Source organism: Quercus suber, unplaced genomic scaffold (assembly GCF_002906115.3).
Source record: "Quercus suber isolate HL8 unplaced genomic scaffold, Cork oak 2.0 scaffold_81, whole genome shotgun sequence".
NCBI classification, from domain to species: domain Eukaryota; kingdom Viridiplantae; phylum Streptophyta; class Magnoliopsida; order Fagales; family Fagaceae; genus Quercus; species Quercus suber.
In genome coordinates, this window is record NW_027069546.1 from 64,224 (window position 1) to 77,669 (window position 13,446).

Sequence of the window (13,446 nt, forward strand, 5' to 3'; positions counted from 1 at the left end):
TACTATTCAAGGGGTGTCTCCTATTTGAAATAGATATTTTGTTGGTTCAAAAATACCCTCCGATTTAAGTAAAGACAAAATTTGGAAACAATTTACTAAAAATACATTTGTATTTTTCACCTAAAACACTACTTACAAAATATGACCAATCTCCGGTATACCATGTCTTTGAAACTATTCTACATTTTTTTCTTCCTTAAAAAGGAAATAACACAAGATAAACGCCCCCACTGCTGCAAAATAACCCCACTACACGGTAACCTATTTTTCTTTTTCTTTTTTTCCTTCAAACATATTTTGCATGTTTAAAATCCCTTGCATGTTTTTCTTTTCTACAATATATACACACACATATATGTAAAGATTATATTAAAAATTAAAAACCCACGTTAAGTTTAATGGCTTAAAGCTGACTTTGAGTAAAAAAAAAAAAAAAACTTTTGTAATCCTCATTCCATCATTCTGTGTAGTTTTTATTTATTTATTTATTTTCATGAGATTATCAGATCCCATGTAGTAAAAAGAATATCTAGTTACCCACACACTTTTTCACTTATCTGAGTAATTTTATTAGGTTTTAAAATCCTAAATTTTAGGCAACGTATAAAATCTTCTTCTTCTTTTTCTTTTCTTTTCTTTTTTTTTTTTTTTTTTTTTTTTTTTTTTTTTTTTTTTCCTCTTTTTTTTTTTTTTTTATTATATTTTTAATAATTTGATAGTTACAATGGAGGAGGGGGGGGCGGGGATTTGAACCCTAGGCGTCTTCTTTGGAAATGCCAAAAGGTGCTACAAGGCCCTTGGCTAGTCATGTTACACTCATCATTTTAACTTTATTCTNTGGCTTTATTTTACCTTTATTTAATTATCTATTTTCTTATTTTTAATTGATTTGTATTTAATGCGAAAACTTGAAATTTGGCTTGCAATAAGGATTGTTTTAGATTTCTTGGAAAGTATGCATTTCTTTTGGCGTAATTAATATGCTCTTTTGTGTGTATGTATATACATGAATATATGTGTGTGTGAAAAATGAATTGCTAAACGTTCACAAACTTTAATTACACTTTCTCACTAAGCTTAGGTAATATGTTTGAGCGCTCAAACATGTTACTTAACCTAAAGTACCACAATAAAAGAGCCTTCTATTATATATTAATTGTCAATTTGTCACACATATTTGATTTTAGTTTGAACCATTTTTCCCTTTTAATTATCGTCCCTCCCGTGGTAGAGATATGGCTTTACACAAAAATAACTTAACCAAGGTTAAACAAAAATTCTAAAAAGGATTTTGCCGAATATTTTTAAATAACAATATTTAGCAAAACCCCTGCCTCATGCAATATTTCAACATCTAAGTACCGAAAATCCAACCAAATGATTACAATTGGCCAAAATTATACAAGTGACGAAGCAAAGATAAGCTGTCTCATTGGACAATTTTATTTATTTTTAAACATATTACATTACACAGTTTCATACATAAACATAGGAAACCATAACAGTCTAGGCATCAACAAAGGGGTAAAGTTCATATCTAACGTTACAACTGCCACCAACAACTCGCCCACCTCGTTTTCCATCGCAACAGTTGGGAAGTTCACTAATCGCAGTATCAAGACACTTCTTACAATCAAGACCTGAAAGGTCCCTGGTGCATTGAGCCAAACCGTATAGTTTGCTTGATGAATCAAGCTTTAGGTCCCCGGTAGCATAGAATTTTGGATTGGCATAAGCTTTATTAGATAACCTGCTTAACAAATCCTTAACTTTTGGATTGAATGAAGTGGGATTTTCTACATCTTCGACGTTCCACATGTAGAACTTATTTTTGTTATCGATTTCTCCAAAGAAATCTATGTTCGAGTACTTTAAAAGACAGTTATCATACCAAATTATCGCTCCTTTTTTATAAGGACAACGATTACCAAGCTCTTTGCCTGCATCAATGACACAGGTCTTACAGTTTGTTTTTGAGACATCACCTCGGCATAGGGCTAAACCATTTGCTTGAGCTTGGCCTTGCCCAGTTGAGCTGAGACCAAACCCTTTTGAAGGAACTTTGGTGGACAATAGTTTAAGCAAGCCATTCAAGTTTGAACCATAAGGGCTATTGGCAGTGTAGTTTTCCGGGCTAAAACAAAAATGGTATAATGGGTCAGCACAATTGACTGCATAGAGGGAGAGGCTGAGTAATAGAAAGCTGACAGAAAAATATTTTGAGCACAACATGTTGAATGAAATTGAAGGTTGGTTTTGTGGGTGTGTAATTCTCTCCAAGAACTCTATAAATAGACGAGACTTTTCAAGTTTTGGCCAAGTATGAGTAGAAAATGCTGACTTTATTCTTATTGGCAACCTCATCTCTGTCCTAATCCTTTTGATTAATAAACCTCTCAAAATCGCACTCAGACTTTGAACGTGCTGGAGCGTGTAGTCAATAATCTCGCACAAAATCTTTTCCTGGCGCTTTTATATTAATTAACTCCTGAAAGTCCTAAGGAAACTAGAACTTGTAATTCAGGGGGGGTTGAACCCCTGAATTGAAAAAAAAAATTATATATATAAAATATTTTTTTTATTAATTTAATTACCCTTAAGAATAATTTTGCACAACTTGGCTTAAATCTTGCACACCATAATCACAACTCAATGCCCAAAATCAAACGGCATAAATCAGCTCATCCCAAAGTTAATTAACAACGCAAATCACTCTCTCTTTCTCTCATGAATTTCATCTCATCTCTATTCTATATTTGCCTTTCTATATACCTCCGAATTTAAGAGTAAATTGTGAGTGTTTGTAAGTTCTAAATGTCTCTCTTTATTATAAATTTATATTATATATATATATATATATGTGAGAGAGAGAGAGAGAGAGTGTGTGTGTGTTAGATATTAGTTGTGTGCATTATTTTTTGATAGAATGTTATTTGTGTGAATTGTGAAGTGTGTTAATGTGTACATGTTATAAATATAAGATAACTTTATATAATTTAACAACTAAGAAATAAGGGGATTTGATACATGTATATATTGTTATCATGTTATAATAATTTTTTATTATAAAACTAGTGATTCAAAGAAAAAAATAGTAAAATTAGTAATTGTTAAATGTATTATTTATATATGGATGAGTGTGGTTATGTGGGTTAATAATTAATATAATGTCAATAATTTATAAAAAAAAATAACAAATAAATAATGACAATTACATAAAAATAAAAACGTTATACAAACTTAACAAAATAAAATGGTCACATCTATAGATAATGACAATTGATAATAAATTATTATGGGACGATTTCAAAATATGAAAACTTGTGAAAAGAGATTATAAAATTTCATGTATTTATTTATTTGTTAATAACACACTATATTCAAGTTCTCCTTTTATTAATAAATTTTTAGTTTAAGTTTCTTCAAAACCCCTCAAGAAAATTCCTGGAGCCGTTATTGCTTATTGGATAAATGGGATTAAAATAATATGTTGAAAGATGTCATTTGCTCATGGTTTTGGCATGTGCTCAAAATTAATTTTGAAAACCATGAGCAGTGGCTAACCTTATTGACTCCACTGCTCAGTGTTTTGAAAATTGGTTTGTTAAAAAATATAAATTATTACCTAAAAAATGAAATTAGACAAGAAAGTGTCAAATAGAAGTGGAATATGGATATGGGTGAAATCATGGACAGTCATGGTGCTATTTTATAAAAAACAAACATATATATATATATATATATCTGTGTGTGATAGTGTAGGAAGGTTTTTTCTTGTACCCTAAACAGGTGCTAAAATAACCGGACAAAGTCTGAGCTTTAAATTTGGCCAGGCCTTCCACAAAAGAGCTAAGCTTATCCTTTCTAGCCCGTCAACCGACAAACATAAATCGAAACCCACAAGACAACCAAATGCATGTTAGTATGTGTGTATATATGTGTGTGTGTGTGTGTGTGTGTGTGTGTGAGAGAGAGAGAGAGAGATAGTGTAGGAAGGTATTTTTCTTGCACCCTAAACAGGTGCTAAAATAACCGGACAAAGTCTGGCTTTAGCCGGAGGAATTATGGGATGAATTGGGTCAGGCCTTCCACAAAATAGCTAAGCTTATCCTTTCTAGCCCGTCTACCTACAAACATTAAATCCAAATCCACAAGACAACCAAACGCATGTTGGTTGCCATACAAGTTAATATATCTGTCTACATGAAGAAATATGCTTTTAAGTAAACTAGGCCACAAGGTTTTAGACCCTCATTCTCATAGCCTTGCATTTTGTTGAAATTCATTCACAAACCTAAGCTTCTACAATGGAGGATTGCTCAGCACACAAAGAAGAGAGATGTAGAGCAAGAAGCAAAGATTGAGAAATGACCTTATTGTATTGATAATTAGCATGCTCTATTCCTTATATAACTAAAACAGAGGCAGAAAAAGTAATAACAAAAATCTAAGTAAGCAAGCAACCTATCAAATCTATACACATGTCATCTACAATATTAACAAACTAACTAACTATGAACAGTATCAAAACTACAAGTCGTTTTGCTCACAGCTACTACATGTAGCAACCTAAGCTTGCCGTTACAATTTAAGCAAACTTTAACACTCTCCTTCAAGGTGAACCATATGTATTTATTAGGTTCATCTTGGACAAAAGATAATAAAATTGTTTGTGTCCAAGTGCTTTAGTGAAGAAGTCTGCAACTTGATGTCTTGAGGGAACATGGAATGTTTTGATTGTACCATCTTGAATCTTTTCTTGGATGAATGGCAATCAACTTCAATGTGCTTAGTTCTTTCGTGGTACATTGGATTGGCTGCAACGTACAAAGCTGTCCTGCTGTCACAATAAAGAGAAGCTACTTGTTTATGCTCTAATCCAAAGGTTTTAAGCAATGCTATGAACCATACTATCTCACTTGCGACTATGACGATAGCTCTATACTCAGATTCTGCAGAAGATCTAGACACTACATGTTGCTTTTTACACTTCCAAGAGATCAAGGAATCACCAAGGAAAATACAAAACCAGAAATGGATCTCCTAGTGTGGAACAAACCTTGTCCTAAATTCCTTTTCAAATACTTAAGGATTATATAAGCAGCTTGCAAGTGAGGCACTTTAGGAGCAGCCATGAATTGGCTTAACTTGTGCACTGCATAACATATATCAGGCCTTGTGAGTGTTAAGTAAAGCAACTTTCCTATTAGTCTTCTATAGAGAGCAAGATCAAAAGCATCTTCACCAACATAACTGCTAAACTTGGCAGATTGCTCCATTGGAATGTTTGCAGGTTTGCTTGCCAATAAACCAGTGTCAGATAGAAACTCTATGGTGTACTTTCTTTGACATAAAGACAACCCTTTGTAGTTCTAGCAACTTCAAGACCTAGAAAGTACTTCAAAGTACCTAGATCCTTAGCTTGAAATTGTTTTTTAGGAACTACTTGAAGACATTTACTACATCTACATCATTACTAGCAATTAGTATATCATCCACATAGATCAAAAGAATGATGATTGAACCTTCATTAACCTTGGTAAAAATAGAAAAGTCTGATTTTGATTGAAGAAAACCAAGATCAACAATGGTAGATGACAGTTTGGCAAACCATTGCCTGCTAGCTTGCTTAAGCCCATATATGGACTTGGTTCCTTGCTGCCAAAACTTGGTGGAGGGAGCATATATACCTCTTCATCCAAATCCTCATAGAGAAAGGGATTGTTGACATCCAATTGAGTGAGATGCCAACCATAGACAGCAGCCAATGCCAACAAAGTTTTGACAATCACAAATTTCACAACAGAAGAGAAAGTTTCAAAAAAAAATCAACCCCTTTAGTCTCTGTAAAGCCCTTAGCTACTAATCTAGCCTTGTACCTTATAATAGAACCATATGCCTTGAGCTTGACCTTGCACACCCACTTACATCCAATGGGAATTTTACCAGGAGGCAATTTAGTCATAACCCAGGTATGATTGGCTTGAGGAGCATCAATCTCAACCTTCATTGTAGCTTACAACAAAGGATCTTTCAAGGCTTGAGCATAGGAATTTGGTTCTTTAGCAATAGACAAGGCAATAGAAAAAAACTTCTATATGGAGTTGACAATTTACTATATGAAAGAGTGGAAGAAAGAGGATAAAGAATACCTGAGTTGTTAGTAGCAGTAGATTCATGTGACTTAGTTAGAGAAGCTGAGTCCAATACATGTGTAGAAACAAGATTGCAGTGGTAGTTATGAAGGTAGGAAGGAGGATTATGCAGTGGTAGTCATGAAGGTAGGGGGAGATGTGTTTCATCTTGTTAGGGGGAGTGTTTATGTCCTTCTTGTACCTTGGGTCTTGTGACCATATTTACATACATTGTGCTTATCTTTGATATTTACATATTGATGTATGTCTTCTTCACTTACCTCTACATGTGTTGTTTCTTTTCTATCTTCATACACATGTTTCTTATATTTTGTATGCAATCTATTATTTATGTTTCACATAAAGATGCATTGATGAGTTTTGTTTAAAGTGTTTCAGAAATATAGGTTGTCAAAGTCTACTTGCCATAAACTCTCTTTTTGCAAAGTTTTTCAAGAGTTTGTGTTAGGATGGATTTTATTGTATTCAACAAAGTGAATATGAGTTAAGTGATTTATGACTTCTCTCATATGTTCATTTGTTTGTTGTGGTTTTGTCACGGATTGTCAAAGAGAGAGATTGTTAGGACATATGTGTTTCACTTGTTAAGAACGTATGTCATTATTTTATGTAATTGGCTAATCCTTTGACAAAATGCACTTTACTTGTATTTGGGTAGATCTAGGATGTGTTTAATACTTCAAGAAACCTTATTTCAAGTTCAAGTGTTAAAGCCATGCAAGTCTGTCCAAGAATCAAGTGAGAAAGTGCTGAATTTTAAAGCTTGATAGCTACTCGACACCTCTCGACAACTAGGCTATCTATCGAGCTCTTCAGTTGATTGTTATCATAATCTTGACACCTCTCGATAGTTATGTCGATCGATTGGTAAACTTTTTGTCCCCCTCAATAGCTCCTCAATAGCTTCTCGATAGTTGTATTTGTCGAAGTTTAAACCTCGACACTTTCTATCTGTCGAGGTTACGGGAATTCAAATTTTTAGATCTGATTTTCTGGCCCATAATGACATATATGTGTAGGATTTCTTTTCTCGCAACCCTAGACCTATATAAGGCTTATTTTAGAGGTCATCACATAAGAGAATACAAGGGAGAACATATGCAAAGGGTGACTGATACCTTATTCTCTCTGAAAGAAGCTATTGCATTTTTATGTCTTAGGGTTTTGTAACCAAGTGCTTCTTGATCTTTATTGTTGATGAAGTGAAGAACTTTGCAGTCAACATCTTCTTCTAGTTGGTGATTGATTAAGTCGCGTACTAGGATTTGCTCAACTGGTTATTCACGTACTAGGATTTGTGCATCAAAGGGTGGCGTTTATATATTAAAGAGTTCAGAAGTTCTGAAGCGGTAGTAGGTTTCTGCTGTGAGTTCATCTACGGGGATTGTAGGGTTTAGGGACAAAGGTTTTATACTAAATCTAATTAACAACTTGGATTTAAAACTTGTTAATTCTATCAACCATGGTCTAAATTTCCCAACAGTTTACAAAAATATGAGAAGACAACTTAGATAGAACTTTAGAAACAGATTTTGGCAAAGCAATTTAAGTAAAATTCTACAAAGTATAGAGACTTCCTTGCTTTTTACCCAACCCAATCATCCTTCAAAGTTGCAAGTCCTATATGAAATAGTAATGGGAAAGAAAAATGCAACAACATGAAGGATTTTGAGTCAATTTACTTATAGAGACAAGGTTAAAAGAAAAGGATGGAATGCAAAAAATATTTTCAAGAATCAAAGAAGCTGAAATTTGCACAGTTCCTATGTGAGTAACCTTGGCCATGTCTCCATTAGGCAACCTAATTGAAATTTGGACTGAAGAATTGATGGTTTTAAAGAAAGTGAGTGAATGTACCATGTGATTTGTGGCCCCACTATCAAGAATCCAATCAGTGGGATTAATGTGAGAAGTGTCAACAGTGGAAGAAAACACAGAATACTCTAGAGATGGAAAAGACCATATACTTGAGAGCTCATGACCTTGAAGTCCAATGGAAGGCTATGCAATGATATTGGCAACCTGAGGAGTCTCTACAACTGCTTCTAGTGGAGCTTGAGTACCAAAATGGCATTAAGAATTCAACAATCCTATCAACCGTTGGTATTCTGCCTTGGTCAGAAAAACACCTTCACTTGGACCTTCTTCAACAGGAACAACAGTGTTGGCAAAAGTAGTTGAACTAGCCTTATTTTTGAATTTATAGCCAGGTGGATAGCCATGTAGTTTATAACACTTATCTACCACATGTCCCATGGCACCATAGTGAGTACACTAAGGTCTCCCAAACTTGTTCTTATTGAAATTCTTGGCATTGGCATTGTTCTTGTTCCCCAATGTAGCCAAGACTGCAGCTGTATCAACTTGAATCTTCTTACCAGCTTCAACCTTTCTTTGCTTTCCATCTTGAAGAAAAAGAGAAAAAAACCTTGCTTAAAGGAGGAATAGGATCCATGAGCAGAATTTGTCCTCACCGTAGAATATGTGTCATTCAACCTCATTAGAAAGGACATTGTACAATCTTCCACTTGATGACCACAAGTGCAGCTTCTGTAAATAGTAAATTCATCCTAAATACCCTTGAATTTGGTTTAATAGGCATTGATAGTCATGTCCTCTTGAACCAAAGAACTGACTTCTTTTCTTAGCTCAAAGCCTTGAAATATTGCTATCCAATATTTCTAATTACAAAGAGAAACTTGATATAACCATATCAAGTTTTTCTATATTTATATTTAAAAACTAAAGTGTAACATTTATTGTTGCTACATTCCTATTGAGTTATCTTATCCTCCACATCATTAGTCTATTTCATATTTGTTTTTTAAATTTAATTTTTTACAATATTAACAATATAAATTTGAGTTTACAAATTCATTTTAGGCAGTTTTAGCTTTACAAATTCATTTTAGGAGTTTTAGCTTTACAAATTCATTTAAGGTGATTTAAAATTTACATATTCATCTACTTTAATTTTGATGTTATAACTAAATAATAAATCAATGGAAAATCAAAACAAAAGTGTTGGCTACTTATATTCCTCTAGGGCAATTTTAAATTTAAATATTTGTTTGCCTGAATATCTTCCTTTATCTTGGATCTTCTTATTTTCTTCCTATTACTATAAATTTGCCGCTCTCTTCCATTCTATGCATATGTTTCCTATACGAAAAAGGCTATCTCTCTCTCTCTCTCTCAAATTTTTTTTTTTTTTTTTTGTTGGATTTCTTATTATTATTTTTATTGTATTTCTACCTTAGATTGATGAATATTTGTGTTTTTTAGAATTCTACTTTTGACTGTTTATAACTGAAAAATGAAATCAATGAAGGAAAAAAAGAATTATTCACAAGTCTTGATTAATCATTAATGGTAGAAAAGATACAACCTAATATAGCTGCCTATAGGAGGATCTCCAACTAGAGGTTTCTACCCTCACTATCCTATCGTTGACTAATTCATAGGTGTTCCTTGATGCAAATATATATATATATATATTTTTTTTACAACACTAAAAACTTTTAATAAATGGTATTTGTTGTTGATCTAACTTAGGAAAAAAAAATTCATATTGTAATATGTTGTATTTTGTGTTGTTGTCTGGTTTTAGCTTATTTGGAAAACTACATGATTTTTTAAATAAGCTGATGAAGAACAGTTAGTTCAATTGAAGACAGTGGTCTTTGTGCAATTTCCTTTCACTATTTAAAAATATGTTTTTGAACAAATTATAAGTAAATTGTTATGCATTTTTTATATGATGTTCTTAGATACTTGAATAATTGTTTTACGTGTTTACGAATATTTTATGTTATTCTTCATCTTCTTGATCTTATTAGTGTATTCTTTGAGATTTTTGAGAAAAGAAGTTCAAATTTTTGTTTAAATTTATTTATTTATTTTTCACATAGGATTAGAAGTTGGATTAGATTATCACAGCATTAAAACAATAATTATTTTTTCAAAAAAGCTTTCTCTAGTTTTTCTTCTTTGCATTTGTTCTCTTTGTTTTTTTTTTTTTTTTTTTTGTTTATTAAATTTTTAGTTACATTTTTTGGCCTTTTTGATTGTACTGCAAAAAAAATTGGGTTAAGAAAGTTTTTTTGAAAACTAAAAGAATAATTTCCAAATTTTATATAATTTTGAGATACAAAAATATTAAAATAATTTTATTAAAAAATTAATATTTTACAAACTTACTTTTTGAATTCCTAAGAAAATTTTATTGTTTTGATGTTGGTCCGATAGAAATTATATATATTACATTTATAATTGTCTTATAATAAATGAATATATGATTATAAATTACATTACTATTTATTAAATTATTCCAAATTGAAATATATATATATATAATATAAAATAATGAGACTACTCTAAAAATATTATCATGCGCAAGGCCCATGACTAGTTAAATAATAAAAATTAATACATCATAATTTATACTACTATTCAGGGTTGTCTCCTATTTGGAATAGATATTTTGTTGGTTCAAAAATACCCCAACACCCCTATGTTTAAATAAAGACAAAATTTTGGGGCAACTCAATAAAAATACGTTTGCAACTCCCACCTAAAACACTACCTACAAAATATGACTAATCTCCCAATATAACATGTCTTTAAAATAATTCTACTCTTTTTTCCTTAAAAAAAAAAATAGCACAAGATAAACACCCCCAGTGCAACAAAATAACCCCACCACACGGTAACCTTTTTTTTTTTTTTCAAACATATTTTGCATGATTAAAATCTCTTTCATTTTTTCTTTCCTACGAAAAAAAAAATTTATTTAAACATTATATTAAAAATTAAAAACCCATGTTAAGTTAAAGGCTTAAAGCCGACTTAGAGTAAAAAAAAAAAAAAAAAAAAAAGCTTTTATCCTCATCCTATATATTATCCCGTATAGTTTGTTTATTTATTTATTTATTTTCATGAGATTATCAGATCCTATGTAGTTAAAAGGATGTCCAGTTATCCACACAGTACTTTTTCACTTATCTGAGTAAGTTTATTAAGTTTTAAAATTCTAAATTTTAGGCTACTTGTTTTTTTTGAATTTTTCCCCCTCTCTTTCTCACATTTTTTTTTATGCGCGTTCAATTCTATCAAAAATAAACCCAATTTGTCACGTTGAGTTAAGAGTAATTAAAAAAAAAAAAAAACCATTCTTATTAGCCTGAGCTTTTTTTTTTTTTAATCAAAATTACAGCTTAAAAGAATAGCTACCACTTTTCATCAATTTTCTTTTGTTTCTAATACAAACTTAAGATTCAAAAATCATTTTCCTTAAAAAAAAAAAAAAATTCAAAAAATCAAGGTTAAGACACAAATGCATATTTTCACCTTTCTTCCTCTCTCAATTTATTCATGGGGAATTTTAAAGAACTAGATCTACACTGCACAATAATTTTTTCAGGCAATTTTTTTCATATCATAAATGAAATCGCCACTCTTCATATTATTTTTACCTTTAATTAATTACCTCAACCATTGCTACTATTGTTACTATATGTCTATCACTCATCACATTGGCTCTCGACTAATTCTTATTTTGCCTTACTTTTGTGGTCCATTTGAGTGAGCCTGTGATCATCTAAAACACGTCCTACCAACTAGCGAGTACCGCTAGCTTTATTTTACCTTTCTTTAATTATCTAATTTCTTATTTTTATTTGATTTGTACTTAATGGGAAAACTCAAAATTTGGTTTGCAATAAGGATTGTTCTAAATTTCTTGGAAAGTATGTATTTCTTTTGGTGTAATTAATATGCTCTTTTGAGAGTGTGTGTCTGCGTGTATATATATATATATATGTGTGTGTGTGAAAAACAAACTGCTAAACATACACACACTTTAATTATACTCTCTTACCAAGCTCAAACACATCACTTAACTCAAAGTACCATAACCAAATAACCTTCTATTGTTTATTAATTGTCAATTTGTCACACACATTTGATTTTAGTTTGAAACATTTTTCCCTTTTAGTTATCATCCCTCCCGTGGTAGAGATAAGGCTTTACACAAAAAGAACTCAACCAGGGTTAAACAAAAATTCTAAAGCAGATTTTGCCGAATATTTTTAAAATAGTAAAAGTCTCCCATTTTTTATTTTTAAAATAACAATATTTAGCAAAACCTCGGCCCCTTGCAAAATTTCAACATCTAAGTACCAAAAATCTAACCAAATGATTACAATTGGCCAAAATTATACAAGTGACGAAGCAAAGATAAGTTGTCTCATTGGACAATTTTATTTATTTTTAAACATATTACATTACACAGTTTCGTACATAAACATAGGAAACCATAACAGTCTAGGCATCAACAAAGGGGTAAAGTTCATATCTAACGTTACAACTGCCACCAACAACTCGCCCACCTCGTTTTCCATCGCAACAGTTGGGAAGTTCACTGATCGCAGTATCAAGACACTTCTTACAATCAAGACCTGAAAGGTCCCTGGTGCATTGAGCCAAACCATATAGTTTGCTTGATGAATCAAACTTTAGGTCCCCGGTAGCATAGAATTTTGGATTGGTATAAGCTTTATTAGATAACCTGCTTAACAAATCCTTAACTTTTGGATTGAATGAAGTGGGATTTTCTACATCTTCGACGTTCCACATGTAAAACACGTTTTTGTTATCGATTTCTCCAAAGAAATCTATGTTCGAGTACTTTAAAAGACAGTTATTATACCAAATTATCGCTCCTTTTTTATAAGGACAACGATTACCAAGCTCTTTGCCTGCATCAATGACACAGGTCTTACAGTTTGTTTTTGAGACATCACCTCGGCATGGGGCTAAACCATTTGCTTGAGCTTGGCCTTGCCCAGTCGAGCTGAGCCCAAACCCTTTTGAAGGAACTTTGGTGGACAAAAATTTTAGCAAGCCATTCAAGTTTGTACCATAAGGGCTATTGGCAGTGTAGTTTTCCTGGCTAAAACAAAAATGGTATAATGGGTCAGCACAATTGACTGCATGGAGGAAGAGGCTGAATAATAGAAAGCTGAAGGAAATATATTTTGATCACAACATGTTGAACGAAATTGAAGGTTGGTTTTGTGGGTGTGTAATATTATCTACAAGAACTCTATAAATAGACGAGACTTGTCAAGTTTTGGCCAAGTTTGGAGTAGAAAATTCTGACTTTATTCTTAGTGGCAACCTCATCTCAGTCCAAATCCTTTTGATTAATAAACCTCTCTTACAAAATCGCACTCAGACTTTGAACGTGCTGGAGAGCGGAGCCAAAATATCGTACAAAATCTTTTTGTGG

General features: G+C 32.1%; 1 protein-coding gene and 1 pseudogene across 1 annotated transcript; both read right to left on the reverse strand.

Annotated features, from left to right (window-relative positions):
- Nucleotides 1-1,406: 1,406 nt before the first annotated feature.
- LOC112035116 (antimicrobial ginkbilobin-2-like protein) lies at nucleotides 1,407-2,275 on the reverse strand. The gene has a single exon (XM_024067951.2). It carries the CDS (start codon nucleotides 2,230-2,232, stop codon nucleotides 1,507-1,509), a length of 726 nt encoding a protein of 241 aa, XP_023923719.1. The 5' UTR covers nucleotides 2,233-2,275; the 3' UTR covers nucleotides 1,407-1,506.
- Nucleotides 2,276-12,379: 10,104 nt separating this feature from the next.
- On the reverse strand, nucleotides 12,380-13,205 carry LOC112035335 (antimicrobial ginkbilobin-2-like protein; annotated as a pseudogene).
- Between the last annotated feature and the right edge of the window lie 241 nt (nucleotides 13,206-13,446).